This window comes from Penicillium concentricum (assembly GCF_028827145.1).
Source record: "Penicillium concentricum strain IBT 3081 chromosome Unknown utg000002l_segment0_segment0, whole genome shotgun sequence".
Classification (NCBI taxonomy): Eukaryota; Fungi; Ascomycota; class Eurotiomycetes; order Eurotiales; family Aspergillaceae; genus Penicillium; species Penicillium concentricum.
The window spans coordinates 1,433,227-1,454,208 of record NW_026622755.1 but is presented as its reverse complement, the minus strand read 5'-3'; the positions used below and the strand labels follow the sequence as shown (position 1 = coordinate 1,454,208).

Sequence of the window (20,982 nt, the reverse complement as noted above, 5' to 3'; positions counted from 1 at the left end):
TAGAGAGAGGTTATAACCGTAGGTTAGGAAGAAAGGGCTTACGCCGGTTGCTACGGAGACTCGTCCATTTAACGTAAGTTCGGCCATTAGGAGTAGGCGTTTCCAGTCGTTCTATTTAAATCGTACGAAGAGGCGTAGGTACACTTCTAACGTGCTATTATGTCGTTCGGTCTGTCTATCGGTCTCGGGGTGGTAGGCCGTCGATAGCCGTCGTATAACCTTATATAGCTAGCAGATCCGTTCCCATAGGAGGCTTATAAATTAGGTTCCTCGGTCCGAGACGATCGAGTTTAGGAATCCGTGTTGTCGTACGAGGCTATCAATGATTGCCTATACGGAGTCTTCGGCCGAAATTGACTTCATCGGCCTTAGGATCACTCCCTTTGTCAGCCGATCTGTGATTACCAAGATATTCGTACGGCTGTCGCTTAGTGGTAAATCGGTGATAAAGTCGAGGGCCACGTCTCGCTATGGTTGTTCTAGCACCGGGAGCGGCTTTAGGAGGCCTCGCTTCAGCTCTCGCCATAGTTTCGCCCCGTTACATAGGTCATAGTTCCGTACGAATCTCCGGATATCGATCGATATATTCGGCCAGAAGTACTCGCGGCTAACCACTATATAGGTCTCCTCCCTCCCTAGGTGTCCGGTAAGTCGAGAGTCGTGTGCGGTCTAAATGATTTTCGTACGAAGGGGCTTAGAGTTAGGGACCCATAACCTTCCGCGGAAGCGAAGTTTCTAGGCTTGGTCGATTATACATTCGGAAGTTAAGACTTTTAGCTTTAGTTCTGGTGGGAACTTCCGTAGGCCCTATTATAGTGTCCGTATAGCGCCCTAGTACTTATCATCCCTATCTCTCGCTAGCTCCTAGTCTTATTCGTTAGGGGTTTACTATACGGTCGTGGCATAGATATTCATAGTAGCCTTATCGTCTCCTATCTACGTTAGGAGACACTTCGTACGATCTACGATTCTTAGGTCTTCCTCGGTTAGGTTATCTTAGTCTCGTCGTGATAGGGCGTCCGCTCGGGCGTTGTCTATACCGGGGCGATATTAGAAGTCGAAGTTAAACCTACTTAAGAAGAGTGACTACCGTATATGCCGTTCAGTGAGCTTCCTTGGTTTAAAGAAGTATTCTAGGTTCTTATGGTCGGTGATAACGAGGAATTTCCCTTAGACTGAACGTAGTTCTACGTCCCATACTTCTAGGCATCGTACGATAGCGAGCAGCTCCTTATCGTAGATCTTATAGTTACACTTAGCGGGAGCGTTTTTCTTAGAGAAGTAGGCGTATAGTCGTAGCATACCCTTATTATCGTACTATAAGAGGACTCCTCTAACCGTGTATCCTAACGAGTCGGACTCTACCACTATCGTACGAGATAGGTTAAAGGCTGCTAGTATCGGCTCTATTATAAAGAGTCGTTTTAGCTCCTAGAAGCTCTTCTCGCATATAGTAGACTAGATAAAGGGGACGTTGTTTTACGTGAGTTAGGTAAGAGGTCGTACAACTTCTAAATAGTTTGGGATAAATTGTCGGTAGAAGTTAGCAAAGCCGAGGAATCCCCTCACGCCTCGGACTATGGTTAGTGTTTCCCAGTCGAGTATCGCTTACACTTTTTCAGCGTCTATCTTAACCCCTTCTCCTACTCGTACGATAAAGCTAAGGTACTTGGTTTCGGTGCATTCGAATTCGTACTTCCTAATATCCAAGTGTAGGCCAGCTTCCTATAGCTTCTAGAGGACCTTCTTTACGTGTTTTCGATAATCTTCGATGTTCCCTTCCGAATAGATCAATATATCGTCGAGGTAGGCGGAGTAGAAATCGTCTAGGTATTCTCGTAGGGACTAGTTGATATATTTCTAGAATAAGCTCGGCGCGTTAGCTAGGCCAAAGGGGGTAATAAGCCATTCGTAAAGTCCGTACCTCGTACGAAACGCGGTTTTCTATTCTTCTCCTTCGGCAATCCGGATCTTATAGAACGCGGCTAATACGTCGAGTTTCGTAAACCATCTCGCTCGTCCGATCTAGTTTAGCGTCTTATAAATCAGGGGAAGGGGGTAGCGGTCCTTTTTTATAAGAGCGTTTAGCGCTCGGTAGTCGACGCAGAAACGGAGCCCTCCTCCTAGCTTTCGTACGAATAGCACTAGTGCTACTACTAAGGATTTGCTAACCCTAATAAAGTTCTTATCCAAGAGCTTATTTAGGGTCTTTCGTAGCACTAGAAGTTCTTCGTTCGACATATTATAGAGGGGCCCCTAGGGGACTATTAGTTCTTTACCATTTTCTCGTATAAGTTCGATTTTATAGTCGATTCCTTCCCCGCGGTATAGTGGGAGTTTAGTCGCTTCGTCGGGGTCAAATAAAGGGAGGAATTCGTGGTACTTAGTGGGGAGTTCCACCTTTAGGTCCTTTAGTTTCTTGGTTTTTAATGCTTTCTCGATATCGGCCATAGAGACAGCAAAGATTTAGGAATCGTACGAATTATAGTCTTTTATTGCTGACTAAATCTCTCTATGTATTAAGAGTGCCGAGATCTCTATAGTATCGGGGAGAGGAGTTTTGCCGATCCTATAGAGGCGGGTTTTCGATGATCGAAGATATAACCGGTTCCTTAAAGGTTCGAAGTAAGCGTTCTATTATCTTAGCTAGGGTAGGCCAAGAATCAGGTCGTATCCGATAGAATCAGGGATCATATAGAAGTAGGTCTCTTTCTTAAAGTGGTGGTCAATTAAGAGGGAGGTTCGTACGATTTATAAAATCGTCCCCTTTCCTCCTATTCCTCTTAATATTTGTGGTAGGATCTCGAAAGTCTCTAAGTTCCTTTCTTTCGCAAAGGCTTTACTAATAGCTCCGTACGATAGGCATCCGCTATCGACTAAGGTACGGGCTATAGCTTATCGGTCTAGGGTCGCGGCAATAACAAACGGTAGGGAGTTTATACGCGTGGCTTCAAATTCTTCCTAAATAGAATGTTTTAACTTTGAAGTATCTAGCGACCTCCGTACACGATTTCGTACGAAGGTTATTCTTTTCCCGAGTCGTTATCTCTATCTACATCGACAGCGTTCACCTCTAGAGGTCGGGTGGCAGGCTGTAGTCTATAGCCCGTAATCAGGTGCCCTCTCTATCCGCAGCGTAGGCATTCCCCCTTTATTCGGCGTTGGTTAATCTCTTCCCGGGAGACCTATTTTGCCCGTTCGTTCGTACGAGAAGGACTGCTCCTTTGGTTTATCTTTAGGGCCGCGATCTCGGCTTCTAGGGCGGCGATCCTAGTTGCTTAAGTAGGTTCCTAGTCTATCCTACCGGCGTCGTCTTAGGTGTTACTAAGATTGCCACGGAAGAAGGGTCTTAACTTCTTCTTCTAGAGCGTTTTAATCTGCCGAAGGTCGTGGTCGATCCGAAGAAGGCGGTTCCGGTAGTCATCGTACGAAGCGAATTTAGCTCCGACGGTACTCTAGAGTAGATTGACGTTGATTGCGGTCCGGAGAAGGGCTATCTTCTAGGTATCGGACTAATATAATCCACCCGCGGTAACTAGTGTCTAGTCGAACTTAGATAGGAAGTCGTAGAGACTCCTCCTACCCTACTTTATCGAATTTACTCGTACGAGGGCACGTTATTCCTTGTCTAGGTCTTCAAAGTAGAGATCTATAGCTTAGTAAAATTCATTGAGAAGGAGGGGTTTCTTCTCATTCTCCATTGCTACGATCTATGCGTAGGCTTACTAGCTCGCAATGCCTTCTAGCCTACTAAACGCGTAGTAGGTCTTTATTTCCTCGGAGTGAAAGTAGTGGGTATCTATCAAGAACTTGATTTTTAAGTTCGTACGAAAGGCTGCGTACTCCTTAGGGTCCTATCCATTGTAGGTTCGTACATCGGGGTAAGTTAGCCGGGTCGGCCCCCTTTCTATCCTATCGTTCTCTCGTGGTGGGGGGAAGATCTCTCCCATCGCTTGTTATGCCGGTAGTGCGTCTGGTAGGTTGTCGTGATCAAAGGTATTATGTCGTCGTGGTTGGTAAGACATCTTATCTCTCACTCTATACTAGTAGGAACTCCTTACTAAGCGTCGATAAAGGTGACGAACGAAACCTAATGTTACGGAACTAGCCTAGTTGTGCAACTTAGACGGGTTTTAAGAACAAGAAGGTTTCGTTGAGGAGAGGAGTTCTCCTGAGCTAACAAATGTGTACATATTCCGTCGAAGGCGGTAACGTTTGGCAGATTCCGCGCAGCATAAGCAAGCATCTTCCATAGGGCTTCGTACGAAGTACGACGGCCCCATAACAGTTACAATGGAAGGATTTAAAACTCCTAGAATAATAATATAAGTCTTTTAGTGATATAATTAATATAATTTAGTGATATAAGCTTATAAAATAAGAATTATACTAATTTACTTTCGATCTACCTATAAGAAATATACTAGAGCGAGAGATAAAGTGGAATCTATAAGTAGTATTTTACTTGTGGAAAAGAGTAGGCATATACCACTAACTTAAATATATATCTTCAAACTATTATAGTATAATTTAATAAGTTAATAAAAATACCATATAATATAATATATTTCGATCAAAAGTTTATTCTAAGTCGTATTATATATATATTAGTTTCTTATATACTCAGATATTTTAGTAAGATTTATAGATATTGTAGATTATAACCGCGATTTTATATAGAGTTAGCAAAATAGGTGTAAATAACAGTTATTTATTATGCAAAGTCAGCGAGTTATACGTCTATTTTGGGTGACTTTATACAATAGTGGGCATAGTGGGCATGCCCAGGATAGGTATGCCTATAGGCCTTGGGCGTTATAGACGGGCACTCGAAAATCCAAATAGCCCACCGCCCACCGTGGACGGGCGATGTCGCAGTCTAAGCCTAAGGTAAGGTTAATATCCTATCTACGCGAACTATATAGCGTTACCTTAACTCTATAGTTGAAAGTACCTAGAAGGAGATTCATTAAAGGTTTCTAGATAGAAGTTAACTTTTAATAGCGCTTTATTACTAGATATCCCTATTCTAGTAAGCATTTATAGCTATTATAGGTTACTTCCTTAATTAGGATTAGAATTACTATAAAGTTTGTGAGTAATTTAGCAGATAGAATATTATAGCCTAATAGTAGGTTATAATATTTTATAGAGGAAGTAATATCTTATATAATATGATTATATAAGATATAGTATTGAAGGTTATACTTATCCTAAATAGGAGATAAAGATATATGTATATGGATGAGAATATATTAAGAAGTATATATTATTTTTTTATTAGAGAGTAGACTGTCACCCTTTTTATAGACATTTTAGGAGGCAAATATAAGATAATATAAGATATCATATTATCTCACGATTTATGGCGATTTAGAAGTGAATCATAATATAGTTTACCACTATTAGTATATCCTTAGATATAGTAATAGTTACCAGTAATTTATATATGATATCCTTCACACCATTATACTCTACTATAATATACTATTATACCAAGAAAGTTCTTCTTAGATTTAAGTATCTTTATAGCTTATATACTAACGTATTTCACTACCGAGTGGTCCACACCACCTAAAACGCGTCCCTAAATTTGCACTTAATCAATTCAACCACCCACTATGCTACTAATTCGCTCCTAAAGCTCTAGAAATTTAATAGAGTAAGAGGGTAGAATCTTATTAGCTATCTAGGCTATTAAGGATTAATAAATCAGCGCTATCTATAAAGTAGCGCGCCGTGTTAAAGTCCTAAAGTTAACTCTCCTCCGTCGTCTAAAGAATACCCCTTACCGCGCGATTTCTCGTGCTAATTTATATAAATTAATAGAAACTAAAGAGGAATCTCTTCGAAAATAGATTCTCTCTATAGATTCTCGGGGATTAGCCCCTCGGCCTTCTATAGTTCGAGAAATAGCGAATCTACTTCTCGAAAAGCGCGGAACTACCCTAATCCTTTTAGTTAGCGAAAATTAGGTTATAAAATTTGTGAAACGATACCCTAACCTCTCCTCCCGATTCTCGAGACGCTATAATTTCGAACGTACGAAGTGCGAAGACCTAAAAATTATTCGAGAGTGGTTCGATCTCGTTTAAAAAATAATCCTTTAATTTAGAATCGAGCCCGATAACGTTTGTAACTTCGATAAGACCGGTTTCGTAATAGGGTTAATCGCTACTACGAAGGTGATAATAAGGAGCGAATTCTACGGTCGGCGCTCGCTTTTATAACCTAGAAATCGCGAATAGGTGACTACTATTAAGTGTGTAAATATATCGGGTTAGGCCCTCCCTCCGTATATAATAGGCTAGCCTTAGTATATAACGTATTCGGTAAGCGAGCTGGCCATATAAGCCAGCTGGCCACCTCACCCAAAATTGTCCGTTAATTAGCACTTCATTAATTCAACCACCCACTATACCACCAATTCGCTCTTAAAGCTCTCGAAATTTAATAGAGTAAGAGGGTAGGATATTATTAGCTATTTAAGCTTTTCAAAAGTAAGAAATCTTATCAATTCGTGAAGTGGCTCGCCTATTTAACGTACCCCGTTCTACCCTTACTACGCGCCTTAATAGTGTTAGAAATCGCGCGAATTCTCGCGTAAATTCGCAGAAATTGATATAAACCGAGGAGGAAACTCTTTAAAAATGGATTCTTTCTATAGACTCTCGTAGATCTACCCCCCGGCCTTCTACTATATAAGAAATAGCGAATCTTTTACTTTAATAACGCGGAACTACCCCGGTGATTTCGGTCGGCGAAAAATAGACCTATAACTTTATATAACGGTATCCTCTTCTCTCCTCCCGATTTTCGAGACGCTATAATCACGAACGTGCGAAGTGCGAAGACCCGAAGATCATTTAAGAGTGGTTTATACTTATTTTAAATACTATCCTTTAATTTAGAATCGACCCTAATAACGTTTATAACTTTAATAAGACTAGTTTCGTAATAGGGCTAATCGCTACTACGAAGGTGATAATAAGGAGCGAATTCTACGGTCAACGCTCGCTTTTATAACCTAGATATCGCGAATAGGTGACTACTATTAAGTGTATAAATTCGTCGGGTTAGGCCCTCTCTCTATATATTATTTTTAAAGGCAAAGTCTTTATTAAATTATAGTTTAATAGCCTTCCGGATAACTAGCGATTTAAAGTTAGTCCGAATAGTTAGACCTCTAATAAAATTAGACTTCGTTAGCTTAAAAGCTCTTTATTCCTAGCACTTCTTCGCGTACGAAGGGGGGGGGGTATCGTCTCCTAATACTCGACGGATATAGAAGCTATTTAACCCCTAAATTCGATAAAATTTACGAGTAAAATAAGGTTATACTAATTTATATACCTCCGCACTCCTCTTATCTTTTATAACCCCTAGATATCGGTTATTTTGCTATATTAAAGCGATTATATAGTCGGCTAGTTAAAATAAAAATACGGAACGGGATTAACTATATCGATAAACTTAACTTCCTCGATATATACCCCCTCGCACGAATTAAAGCTTTTAAATCGGAGACTATTAAAAATAGCTTCGGAGTAGCTAATTTAGTACCTTTTACACCTAATCGAGTGATCTCGAAGCTAAATATTTATCTTCGAACCCTAACCCCCCTCTAAGCCGGGGTAGCGAATTAAGCCGGAATTCCACACTAAAAACACTAGCTATAGAGAAAGAACTACGTCGATAGGCTTCCTCAATTAAAGCTTTACTTCGTATAAGATCTCGAAGTCCTCTAAGCCCGTTAGATCGTGTATTAGACTAACTTATAAAAGGCTTCCGTCTTATAATATAAGGTGCTATACTACTCGCTAAAGAAAATAAGGAATTACGCGCTAAAAACGAGAAGAAGAAGTAAAAGCGGACCTAATCTTTAAGGTATATAGATCACGAAGGAGATCTTTTAGTTTAGGAGGTTCGTAAGCTACGTTTAGAGCTATTTAAGGCCTAAGTAGCGCGTATCAATACCTATCGTGAGCGGGTTTCGGAGGGTTTATAGCTAGCTATATAGGCCGGGCGAGCGTGTGGAATATATAGATTACCGGGATATAGAAGAGAAACCTATCTAGATAGATAAATCAATTCAATTGAATTAATTTAATAGTGTTTTGGTTGAGATAAATCAAGTTGAATTTAATGGGCTAGGTAAGGTGGCTAGCTGGCTTACATGGCCAGCTCGCTTACCGAATACGTTAGTTAGTTTATATTAAGATATACTCGAATTATAATTATACTAAAATAGAAGAGGGTATAAAAAGGATATCTCTAAGGCCTAGCTTTATAATTAGGAGAGTCGCGTCTAGCTACTAGTAGATTCTAAATAATACGTAGCGCGACTACCTATTATAAATAGGTAACGACCTACTTATTATTTCTCACTTATTAGTTTATTTAACGGGACTCCCGTAGGACTCCTATAGGACTCTCGCGGGACTCCTATATAAAGGGGAAGTTAATAGATCTAGGGGTATCTAGAATCCCCTATAACTTTAATTAGAAAATCTTCACTTTTAAACCTACTTTATCCTAAAATTTTATAATAACTATATAGTAGAGAATAGTGATTATAAGATAAAAATAAATAACTTAGGGGTAACGTTTCTTATAGTATTAGAATTAATTTTATTTTACTATATATTTATCGAATTTTTACTATCGTAATAATATATAAGAAATATAGTCTAGTACCTTATACAAATATATATATATATATTACTTAACTACTTCTACTAAATCCTATATTTATATCTCTTTTATACCTATAGGCGATAATAATCTATTATATAACTTTTCTTTTAGAGCAAGATACTTTTTAATATAGACTTAAGTCATTTATATACTTAATTATAAACTATATTATATGAAAAAAACCACGTTAGTTAATATTAAAGGTAGGGACGCTTATACACCTATAAATAATAGTATTTTATCTAATTACTTTATAGATTTATGCAGCCGAAAGAGGAAATTCTTAGCAAAATTATACTAGCGTGGGACCATATAGGAGTCCTATAAGTCCCACGGGAGTCCTATGGGACTGATAGGGTTATGGGACCAAAATCCTTTTAGTCCCATGGGAGTTGGCAAGGCCTACCTACTAGAAAGGGCTATTATAGTATATTAATATTATTAAAGTATTTAAAGATAGTAGGCTATCACAAAGCTTAATATGGAGGGAAAGGAGAAATTACCTAGTTCCTTTAAAAGGTAGTATCTCCTTACCTTTTTATTTAGTTATCCGATTTCCCTAACACTCCTAGATATATAGGATTATAGCGTACTAGAGGCTCCTTTTTTATAATTAGTATAGGAAGAGTATCTTCTCTAATTTCTTACCCTTAATCGACTTCTATTATACCTTATTAAATATCTAATATTTTATAAGCTATTCCGATTAGCCCGCTCTATACTATCTCTCCCTCCAATACCCTCTACTACTATAATATATCGTCGTTTATAGACTGCGGCATATCCGCACTAGTGTATCAATGTAAGGTATTTTTAGTATTTAAAAATCGTTCTTTATCTGTATTCTCCTTAATATATTAGGTAATTTTATGTTTTTTAAGTGGAAAGCTCTATTAAACTAGGGCAAGTATATTATTATAATAATAATTAGTATAAAATATTAGGTTTATAGAGATATAAAAGCTTTTTAGGTACTAAATGTGAAGATATATATTTTCTTATTAGGTTGGAATACCATATTTAAGTCGGGAACATCAAAATAAATTATATAAAAAGACTTCCTCAGTTTATAACTTTTATTAAGCAAATATATTATTTATAGTCTATTATTACTAAATAATCAAGGAAATACAAAAGTTTCATTAGTTTAGTTAATAATTACTAAAATTAACATAATGTATAACGTATTCGGTAAGCGAGCTGGACACCCCACTAAACCCATTGAATTCAACTATATTTTTCTCGACGAAAATACCATTAAATTTACTCAATTAAATTGATTTATCTAGCTGAACACCTATTGATCTTGTGCCCTATTCCCCCACAACCACTGCACCTTGGTGGGGCCCGTTGACGTGGTTCTAATGCTAGCGAAGCACTTCTTATAGTAGGGGGGGGTGCTTCAGCTACTTCCACAGGCTCAGTAATCAATTAAGAAGCTTCTTAAACTGAGAGGCCTTCGTCGGCCTGTATCTGCTTCCGGGATCTATTTCGCTTTTGCTTCTACTTCTTATTTAAAGCGCGTAGTTCGCTTACTTCTTTCTTAAGTAAAGTAGTAGACTATATAGTGATTTAATAGGCCTTTAAAACCTGATTTATCGTAATATTTAGCGGACTTAGGGGGCTCCTCGACCTCGTACGAAGCAAAGCTTTGATTAACGAAGCCTACTTTTATAATTGTACGTAGTTCGAGGGCGTTTTTAGGTCCTAATCGCTTCCTCTACTCGGAGGGGGGTAGGGGTTCGAAGCTAAATATTTAGCTTCGAGATCACTCTCTCTAGTGAAAAAGGGACTAAACTAGCTACTCCGAAGCTATTCTTAATAGTCTCCGATTTAAATGCTTTAGTTCGTGCGAGGGGGTATACTTCGAGGAAGTTAAGTTTATCGATATAGTTAATCCCACTCCGCATTTTTATTTTAACTATCCGACCGTAAGAGCGTTTGAACACCGTAAAATAGCCGATATCGAGAGGCTATAAAAGGTGAGAGGAATATAGAGGTATATAGATTAGTATAATATTATTTTCCTCGTAGATTTTATCGAACTTCGGGGTTAAATAGCTTCCGTGACCGTCGAGTACTAGAAGCCGATACCTCCCCTTCGTACGCGAAGAAGTCGAAGGAATAAAGAGATTTTTAAGCTAGCGAAGTCTAATTTCATCGGAGGTCTAACCGTTCGGGCTAACTTTAAATCGCTAGTTATCCGGAAGACTATCGAACCATAATTTAATAAAGACTTTGCCTTTAAAAATAATATATAGAGGGAGGGCCTAACCCGAAGCATTCGTACACTCGATCGCGGTCACCTATTCACGATTTCTAGGTTATAAAAGCGAGCGCCGACCGTAGAATTCGCTCCTTATTATTACCTTCGTAGTAGCGATTAGCCCTATTACGAAACTAGTCTTATTAAAGTTATAAACGTTATCGGGGTCGATTCTAAATTAAAGGATAGTATTTTAAATAAGTATAAACCACTCTTAAATAATCTTCGGGTCTTCGCACTTCGCACGCTCGTAATTATAGCGTCTCGAAAATCGGGAGGAGAGGAGAGGATACCGTTATATAAAGTTATAGGTCTATTTTTCGCCGACCGAAATCACCGGGGTAGTTCCGCGTTATTAAAGTAAAAGATTCGCTATTTCTCGTATAGTAGTAGGCCGGGGGGCCGCTCTACGTAAATCTATAGAGAGAATCTATTTTTAAAGAGATTCCTCTTTAATTTCGGTTAATTTCGACGAATTAGCCCGAGAAATCGCGCGGTTTTATACCCTATAGATACGGGTGAAGAGTGTTAACTTCGGTACGTTGAATTAGCGTGCTACCTCACGAATAGAGCGAATTTCTTATTTTTTAATAGCCTAAATAGCTAGTAATATCCTACCCTCTTTGTTGAATTCCGAGAGCTTTAAGAGCGAATTGGTGGCATAGTGGGTGGTTGAATTGATAAAGTGCTAATTTATGGACGCGTTTTGAGTGGGGTGTCCAGCTCGCTTGCGTGTCCAGCTCGCTTACCGAATACGTTACTGCCAAGACTATAAATTACTTATGTAATGCGGATATTTTGCGGATATGGTATGAAAGTGATATCCAATATCCTCAATTTGCCGCAGTCCATAGGTTACCTAATAGGTTTTAGGTTATAACCTAAAACCTATCGTTAGGTCGAAGTAATAGACCTAAAACCATTTTTGGTTAGGTTAGGTTGGGTTGGGTCCGGGTTAGAGTGGGTTGTGCCGAAGTCTAGCTCTCTCTATAGCTACTCCTAGTCTTCCGAGGGACTCCTATACGCTACTAGGAAGGCTCTCTCCGATTAACTAGGATAGATTTCATGATTACGAAGGTATCAAGAGATTAAAGTAAAGGGAGTGAATTATCTATAAAACTACAAATATAGGAGTGGTCCAGTCGACCTGATCACGGCTGGAGCGGTGAGGTCGTCTCCGCCGTTTTCTGCCCTCCTAACCAGCCATTCCACGTGACCTCTCCATCAGAGTCTATACACACTTTAATACCGTATAAAAATAGGAACTAGCATAACAACTAGTATTATTTATAAGATGACGCCATTAATTCTAGTACCGGTCTTTTCACTCGAGGTGACTCTACGCTATTACACTTACAACACTTTATCTTATATATGATTACATTGACACTTTAGCAAATATGATATCTCGAAAAACATATTTGAGTTGATATCACTCTTGGGCGTAATCCAAAGTTGATGTCATATAACATACTACAGGCATTGATCATATTCGTCATCATATTCCAAGCGGTATTAGCAAAGCAATGTTCATGCCTCTCTGTTGCCTAGAAGGTCTATGGGTATAGTGGCCGAAAGCGCCCTGAAACCAAACCAGTTAGTTATCACCTCAGACCAAGCAGGGTGGTCGCAGAAACTAATTTCTCATGGTGCAGGTGCAGGTGCCGGAGGAGGGGCATCGGGCTTCTTTTCCACTTTAGGACCCCCTTTGCCCCCCCGGCGATTAGTGCCACCTAACATCCACATCGCGAAACTTCCGGGGACATCTGGTCCTCTGGCCTTAGCCTTTTTAGGGCCTAGAAAAAGAAAAAGGTAAGCGCATGTCTATAGGAGTGCCTGAAATCGACATTCTTACCATCTGCTTTCTTCTTTGGCTCGGCGGGTGGATCAGCAGGTTTTACCGGGGCAGGCTCTGGCGCAGGGGGAGGATCTTCCTTTGGCTTTTCAGGAATTGGCCACATGTGCATAGTAATAGCCCAATCAGGCTCGACCACAGTTTCCCAAACCTGTGGAAGGATGATGTCGCCGTTCGGACCAACAAGATCGTAATGCCCCTCGGCCACATGAGGTCCGATGACTTCAATATGGAGGAAAGCCTGTCGGATGAGCTCTTCCATTCCCTGTAACCAAAGTTAGAATACAAAACCATATAAACAATGCGAGGGGTTGACTTACCTTCCAGGTAGCACATAGCTCAAATGGAAAACTGAATTTTCTCCCAACAGCGTCCTTGAACTTGATAGGTTGCTTCTTCTCTGGGGGTGGCGGCGGTGGCGGCGGTTCGGCAGCTTTAGCAGCCGCTTCAGCAGCGGCAGCGGCTGCTTTGGCAGCTGCATCATTGGCGGCAGCGGTTGCTGCTGCTGCCGCCTCACTAGCGGCCGCGGCCGTGGCCTTCTCTGCTTCCTCCTTGGCCTTTGCGGCATCCTCTGCTGCCTTCTTTTCGGCATCTGCTCGAGCAAGCGCCGCAGCTTCCAGGGTGATCTTCCTATCATGCGCTGTCTGTGCATCCTGAGCTGCTTTCTCGGCGGCCGCGCGTTCGATGGCCTGCTTTTTGGCGAGTTCCTTCGCTTCGCGATCGTTACGATCGTCCAGAATCAACTTCTCTAACCTCGCAATTTGCTCATCCTTGGCAGTGTCGACTGGTGGAGGGGGTGGTGGTGGCGGTGGTGGGGGGGAGGAGCAGGTTCAGGGGCCGGGGCGGGAGCCGGAGCAGGTTCGGGAGCAGGTGCTGGGGGTGATTTAGGTTCGGGTTGCGCTGGAGGAGAAGGCACTGGGGGATAGGGTGGCCAATAATGAGGAGGCATCATGCCCGGAATCGGTGCGCCGAAATAGCTTGGATCTCGATAGAAACCAGTCTGACCGTAGGCCATTAATTCTTGAGGATATCCAGGGTAGGCGGGGTGAGCGCCGTGAGGACCCATCGCGTGCGGCATTGGTGGCATAGGGGGCTGCATTGGATTGTGCATCTGTGGCGGCTGCCGAGGCGCATGTCGATGAAGTTGGGGTTGATCGGGAAGAAAATGAGGCCCAGGTTGAAATTGAGGTGGGTATCCATAAGGCGGAGCACCATAGGGATTAGGTTGGCCTGGGTGAGCAATTCTCATGAGCTCTGATGTAATCGGGGGAGGATTGTGGTGGGCATACGGGGCATGGCCCGGGGGAGGAGCAGGGGGGTAGGGAGGATACGATGGACCAGAGGACTGGCTGGGAGCGTATCCGGGTGGAATAGGTTGCTGCCATCCCCTACCATTTCGACCGAAATTGGAAGGGTACTCGTCGGAATCGGCACTATCGGGAGAATCTGGTGATTGTTGTCTTCGACCTCGAGGGGCGAATGACTGATGTTCTGCCATACGTCGCGATGGTGGGCGACGGCCCGAAGCGGAGCGTGAACCGTGGGGCGGACGACTGCGGTTCGAAGTTCTTGGTCGAGAGGCTGAATCAGATGGTTTCAATTCATCCGGATATGGCAAATGCGCCCACTCATCATGATCCAGGTACTCATGACTTTCTAATTCGGAAGATGCAGATACATGAACACCGGACGATCCCTCGTCGTCAGAGTAAGAATCCGAACCGTGGGGGTCTGGATCAATGGAGATACTGAGCCTGTAAAGAGAGGCAGAGTAAGGAGAAAGTTCCTTTCAAGGGGGAAGGGGGGTAGGGATATAGAAAACACAACAAACATACGTCATAGAGACAATGAGAAGCCTCGGGGAATATAAGATTCAAGTCCTTCTCACTCTCTCGCATGAGCGAAGTGAGGAGGGAATACCCAGGTAGGGACCAGAGAAGTTTGAAGAAAGAAATGGTTGAAGAAAAAAAAAAAGATCGCGCGGGGGGGGGGGGGGGAATTGCGCATGGACTATTTTTCTTCCTTTTCTTTTGATTTGACCTTAGATAGTAGAATAAAAGTATCAAAAGAACAAAGAACAATCCTTTTTAGAAAAAAAGAAAAAAAAAGATATAAATATCTTGACAGGGATGGTCGGGATAAGATGGTAGAAGGGAAATAAGAAGTATGTATATATGTAGAAAATCAGTCCAGGGTATATATATCATGAAGAAAAGGAAAAAAAAATAAAAGATAGAAAGAACTTCTTTTAATTCTCAAATAGAATCTTTTATTAGGCCCGTTGGGCATTTTGTGTGTGTTTTTCTTCTTTATTTTTGACACATCTGCTGCCCAAACCAAAATGCCCAATATCCATCTCCCTATACACTCTTATCCTCTTATCCAACAGAACACTCTAGAATTTGTTTTTATTAGGGTATTCTCGCCACTTAGTTTTCGTTTTAAGCCGCCTAAATATTACTTCAACTGACGATTCAACAGTTCTTTGGCTGCAATCAGCTCACTTCGACTCGATGCCCAATGTTGGTCATCGACCGACCGTGACTCAACAATCTCGCCCAACTTTAGGAGCGCAAAGGCCTTCAATCTTTCCAGGGTCTTCTTAGGAAGTTGACCTGATACGCCTGCGTAATCATTGTCAAGCATCCGTGTTGAGGCCTATAGGGGGGTTAGAATGGGAATGAGTCAACACCATTATTGCTGACTTACCAAAGTTAAACCGTAGAATCCTCGCAGATAGTCATCACAAAGTTCAATGCTTCGGCTGAAGTGCTGCACCGACTTCCCAAGGAGCCGGGATGCGTCTCCGTCGGAGGCGCAGATGTATAGCAGTTCACCCAGGCGGGAATGAATCTTAAAATTGGCATGTTAATAACTGTCAAAGATAATAATAAAAAAGCGGGAGAATCATACATTCCAAGAATTAGGAGCAATGAGTAAAGCCTCCTCAAGGCTAAAAATGGCTTGGGAACCCAACCCCTGTGACTGATACAAGTCGGCTAGTTCACACCAGGCTTCGGCATCGGTAGGAATCGCATCGAGGAGTTGAATAAGAGCGGAAATTGCGTCAGAGGGACGATTGAGCGAGCGTAACAACGCAACCCGGCGCTTCAAGATGGGCTGTGTGTATGGTTAGTCTATAATCCACAACACGTGCAACCAATACTGACCACATTGACCGGACTCTGTGACAGGGTGTTGTCGTATTCCTGCAGGCATTTTTCTAGCGCCGACTGATCCTTGGCGGTTGCCTCCTCGTACAGGCCTCGAAGCCCCATAATCCTTTCATTAGAGGGTCCAAATCGGAGGCTGAGGCGATTCAGACAAGTATGTGCTGACTGGTCATCCCCCGTCCGAAGACAGGCCAACATAAGTTGCTCTAATCGTGCATAGTAATCTGCAGTGTCGGAAGAATTGGAGATAGTTCCAGACCCGGACTGGCCAAGGATTGCTGGTGCTTGTTGAGCAAGATGAAGAGCAGAGATCAGATCCGATCCGCTGATCTCGCGAATATCAGCGACAGGACCAGCCATAATAGACAGCTCCAAAAGACTTTGAACAAAAAGAAAAAAGAAAAAAAGATAGCAAGTCAAGAGCAGGGGTGATCTTAGGATGTAATGGTTCAATGTCAAGAGAACAGAGTGCACTGGAGCTTAATTGGCCACAGTCCCGTGATCCCTTATCGGGGATATCCCCAAACGCCAACTCTCCACCCCGCGGAGCTCGGCTTGCATCCACTTACCATCTTTCATTCTCATTCTGAATTATGGCTGATCTGACAGCCCAATTTATAATGCATCCCAAGTCTTACTAGGAGGCATCATTCTTCATCTTCTGACCTGAGCTTGTGGCGATAGCTCTGACACGATGTGGGCACCCTACCCTGTCTCCGCCTCAGATCGGCCAACGCTAATTTCCTGTGCTCTAGGTTCGAAAAGTCGCTTTATGACCTTATCAAAGGCCTCCGGGGCCATAAGGGAAGTGAAAATGAATACATCCAGAGTTCCTTGCGTGAATGCAAGGCCGAGATCAAGACACAAGACATGGGTACCAACTACCTGTTCACTCGGTAATGGACTTGATACTGATGGTTAAGTAGACAAAAAGGCTACAGCCCTCTTGAAGCTCATCTACCTTGAAATGTTTGGGTATGACATGTCATGGGCATCTTTTCACGTTCTTGAAGTCATGTCGTCCGCCAAATACCTCCAGAAAAGAGTCGGGTATCTCGGAGCAGTACAGAGCTTTCGACCAGACACTGAGGTTCTGATGCTGGCAACCAACTTGCTGAAGAAGGTTTGTACTTTGCCTGGCTTCAAACTTCCCATAGTCGCTAATGCTCTTCCCAGGATATTGTCACCTCCAGTATTCCCAACATGTCACTTCCTCTGATTACTTTGCCGCACATCATTACACCTTCTCTAGCAATGTCCTTGCTTCCCGATCTACTCTCCCGACTTTCACACTCAAGCCCCGTGGTGCGCAAGAAAACGATTGTCTGTCTTTATAGGCTTGCTTTAGTGTATCCCGAAGCTCTGAAGTTGGCATGGCCCAAAATAAAAGACCATTTGATGGACGATCAAGAGGATGGAAGTGTCACTACTGCGGCGATCAACGTGGTTTGTGAGCTTGGTTGGCGACGACCTCATGACTTCCTCCCTCTGGCACCTCGATTATTTGAGCTTCTGGTTGATAGCGGCAATAATTGGATGGCTATCAAAATCATCAAACTTGTGAGTCTCTTGTGCCCCTCACTTGATGGAATGATAGTCTTCGAAGCACCCTCTGACCTTTCTAGTTTGCAACATTAACCCCGCTAGAGCCAAGGCTGACTCGCAAACTCCTGCGTCCATTGACGAATATTATTCAAACCACCTCCGCAATGTCTCTGCTCTATGAATGTATCAATGGCATTATCCAAGGCGGCATTTTGGACGGAGAAGAGAATCTCCAGGAAAGGGACGAAGTTGCCACTCTCTGTGTTGGGAAATTGCGCGGTATGATAGTTATGGATAGTGACCCTAATCGTGAGTATCCTTTCGTCGTGTTTAAATAACTGATCATTAACCATCGAGGCAGTCAAATATGTTGCACTTCTAGCGTTGAACCGCATTGTTGCCACGCACCCAACGTTAGTTTCCATGCAGCAGGACGTCATTATGGATTGCCTGGATGATGCGGACGTTTCTATTCGATTGCAGGCTTTAGAGCTTGCCGTTGGAATGGTCAGCAGTGATTCTCTTCAGCCAGTTGTGAACCGTCTACTAGATCAGCTGCAACAAGCCTCTGTCCCTGCAGCTGAATTGGTTGATGCGCTCGAAACCTCCGAAACCCCTCCAAACCCAACTTTATGGCCCAGCGAATACCAGACCGAGGTTGTTCACCGGATCCTGGATCTTTGTTCTCAAAAGAACTACTCTGAGATTGTTGATTTTGAGTGGTATGTCGCTGTGTTAGTACAGCTAGTCGGACTTCTTCCACCGTCGGAGAATGAAGATGATTGGGGTCATCCGAAAGAGCAAGAGGCTATACCCAATTTGAGGATGAACGCTGCGCTTCGAATAGGGACAGAGATTCGCAATGTTGCTGTAAGGGTAAAAGGTGTACGCACGGAGGCCACAAGGGCAGCCGAGTCCCTCATGTTTGTCGACAACAGATCAACATTTTTCCCTTCCAGTTCAACTATCGGCGATGGTGTCCTAGGGCCTGTTGCTTGGGTTGTCGGTGAATATGCCGAATATTTGTTGTCGCCCAATCGGACACTACTGTCATTGATTGACATATCTAATGCATCGCTTACCCCCAGAACTCTTTCCCTCTTTTTACAAGCCATTCCAAAGGTGTTTGTTCAGGTTACCCAGACCGGTCAACCAGGAGATCTTTGGAAAAGTGAGATGTCGCTTTTACTTGCTCGAGTTGTTGAGTTCCTTGAGGCTTTGGCGGCCCATCCTGATTTGGATGTCCAAGAGCGAGCCATCGAGTTCCTGGAAGTCCTCCGCCTAGCAGCTGAGGCATTGACTTCCGATACACAAGAGGTCCCATTTCTTCTCGCCTCAGTCATACCAAACCTATTCACAGGGCTCGAACTCAACCCCGTTGCGACAAGTGCCCAGAGGAAGGTCGTCTTGCCGGATAGCCTTCGCCTAGAGGAGGCATTCAGTCACGATCTGCCAGGGCTTTTCCGCAACCTGGACAACTCATCACCGCACGAGTCAAAGCCCTGGGAAGCATCCGACTTCTATCATCTTCCTGAACTCTCGTCTCCCAACAAGCAGACTCGTGATCTTGCACCTGTTGATTTGCAGCCCCATGCGTCATATCAAAACTTTACCGGGGCCCCGGTCGAATCCTCTACTGCAATACAAAGAAGAATGCTCGAGCGTAGGGAACGCTTCAAGGATGACCCCTTCTATATTGCCCCTTCCGGAGATTCGTCTGGCACGTCTACGCCATTCCACGAAGCCCTAAACACATCAAATGGCGAGGTCTTGGATATTGATTCCATCCCCATAGTTGACCTGAAGCTGGGAGATGAACAGCTCAGCCATGTTGATTTCGATCGCCAGAGAAGTCGCCGACCCCCTGTGAGCAAATTGGTAGTTGCTGGCGATGAGACCTTTGAAACCCAAAACTCTTTGACAGATATCTCCAGGCCCAAGGGTAGCGATGATCACCTTACATATAAGCGCTCTTTACTCCAAGTTGACTCGAGCAGCCTAGGAAATTTGTCCCTGGCAAAAGGGCCGTCTCCCCAAGTTCCCGCAGATGAAGGGGACACAGAAATGGCCCGAGCAATGCAACAAGTGGAGGAAGTACGATTGCGGATGCAGCGAGAATCTGAGCGAATCCAACTAGAGGGCATTCCGGCAGAAGGAACCCTGGTCAAGAAAAAGAAGAAGACGAAAAAGCACGTTGCTTCAGACCGAGATGTCGGCCCAGTGGCCGAAGAATTTACACCTGCGATAGTGAAGAAGAAGAGAAAGAAGAAGACCCAGGAACCGGAAAAGCTACCGGGAGAGAATTGACTATCTTCCAGGCCGGAGTAAATCTTGCAATATGTGTGGTATTTGGCTCCGGCAATAACAGTGAGATACAATCAAATAATACAAATTTCAAAAGAAGAGAGCTCTGTGACACATGCAAACCATCTTGATGTTGACATTTGTCCCCAAATCCATCCCTTGTCCCCTGGTGACCACTCGTGAGTGGGATATAGGGGTATAAGGGATGATCGGGTATGCTGACTCGAAACATATCGGTTGTAAGCTAGGGTATTGGCGCAGTAGGGGGAATCATCGCTTGAAGGTCCATTTTATCCTGTGAGCCGGGCGAACCATGAGATTACGGTGGACCAGAGGTCAGGAACAATTCGTAGGAGCTCTAGGAGAAGACCGCCGCAAACAACAAAAGCGAGTAACACTGGGGAATCTTTAGCATAGTTCAATATTCAATCCAACAGTTTTTCGATACATACCAACCCAGCTTGCTGAAAGGGGGGACTTTGTGTTCTTCTTCGGTTTAATTGTGGTTGGCCCTTTTCCTCTCTTCGCAGCCTCGGTCTTCGCGAAGCGGTCGTTTGCTCGACGTTGCTGTGGTGTTTGTGCCTGACATGTGTTAATCATCATCCAGATGGCAATGTAACGTTTATACCTACCATGATTGGTTATGGAAATATTTGAGGGAGAGAGATGAATGGGGAAGGGATACAAGACGTGAATATGCCGGCAAAAAAAAGGCCACGTTGTTTCTTGAGTAAACACGTTACTATATACACTTGGGAGGAAAACACCTTAAGAAACCCCCCTGAAATTAAGTGGTTTCAAAGACTAATTGCACTATAGATGAGTGGAATAGATTTATACATTAGTGTTCAACTCAATGCATTTAACATGATACTCTTGTCCTGAGATTCTTCACAAAAAAAAAGAAGCTGGTATAGAGACAAGAGCTTGGTTTGATCCGTTTTGGTCTGCCACAAGGTATATACCCTTCTGCACTGCTTAAGATGGAGGATTTAGTCATTTTTTCTATAGGATACAGATATAGTCTATGAATATATATATATATATGTAGAGAGATATACGATGTGTAGTATATAGGGAAACTAACACAAAGGCGGCGTGAAGAAAGAAGGCGGTCAGAGATGACATCAGTAGACTTAGTC

General features: G+C 42.9%; 4 protein-coding genes across 4 annotated transcripts; 1 reads left to right on the top strand and 3 right to left on the bottom strand.

The window, feature by feature from the left end:
• Positions 1-12,607: 12,607 nt before the first annotated feature.
• On the bottom strand, positions 12,608-14,658 carry N7517_004126 (uncharacterized protein; the record flags this gene model as incomplete). Its single annotated transcript, XM_056721856.1, has 5 exons — positions 12,608-12,759; positions 12,819-13,083; positions 13,139-13,602; positions 13,824-14,572; positions 14,654-14,658. 5 exons carry the CDS (start codon positions 14,656-14,658, stop codon positions 12,608-12,610), a joined length of 1,635 nt encoding a protein of 544 aa, XP_056578106.1.
• Positions 14,659-15,275: 617 nt separating this feature from the next.
• On the bottom strand, positions 15,276-16,351 carry N7517_004125 (uncharacterized protein; the record flags this gene model as incomplete). The annotated part of the gene is made up of 4 exons (XM_056721855.1): positions 15,276-15,476; positions 15,528-15,671; positions 15,732-15,938; positions 15,989-16,351. 4 exons carry the CDS (start codon positions 16,349-16,351, stop codon positions 15,276-15,278), a joined length of 915 nt encoding a protein of 304 aa, XP_056578105.1.
• Positions 16,352-16,741: 390 nt separating this feature from the next.
• N7517_004124 (putative AP-3 complex subunit delta) lies at positions 16,742-19,843 on the top strand (the record flags this gene model as incomplete). The annotated part of the gene is made up of 5 exons (XM_056721854.1): positions 16,742-16,865; positions 16,918-17,114; positions 17,168-17,551; positions 17,617-17,845; positions 17,898-19,843. Coding segments are annotated over 5 exons (2,880 nt in total), but the record flags the coding sequence as incomplete, so codon positions are not given.
• A 287-nt stretch (positions 19,844-20,130) lies between these two features.
• N7517_004123 (RAMP4 family protein) lies at positions 20,131-20,475 on the bottom strand (the record flags this gene model as incomplete). The annotated part of the gene is made up of 3 exons (XM_056721853.1): positions 20,131-20,237; positions 20,293-20,422; positions 20,473-20,475. The coding sequence occupies 3 exons, from the start codon at positions 20,473-20,475 to the stop codon at positions 20,131-20,133; spliced, it is 240 nt and encodes a 79-aa protein (XP_056578103.1).
• Between the last annotated feature and the right edge of the window lie 507 nt (positions 20,476-20,982).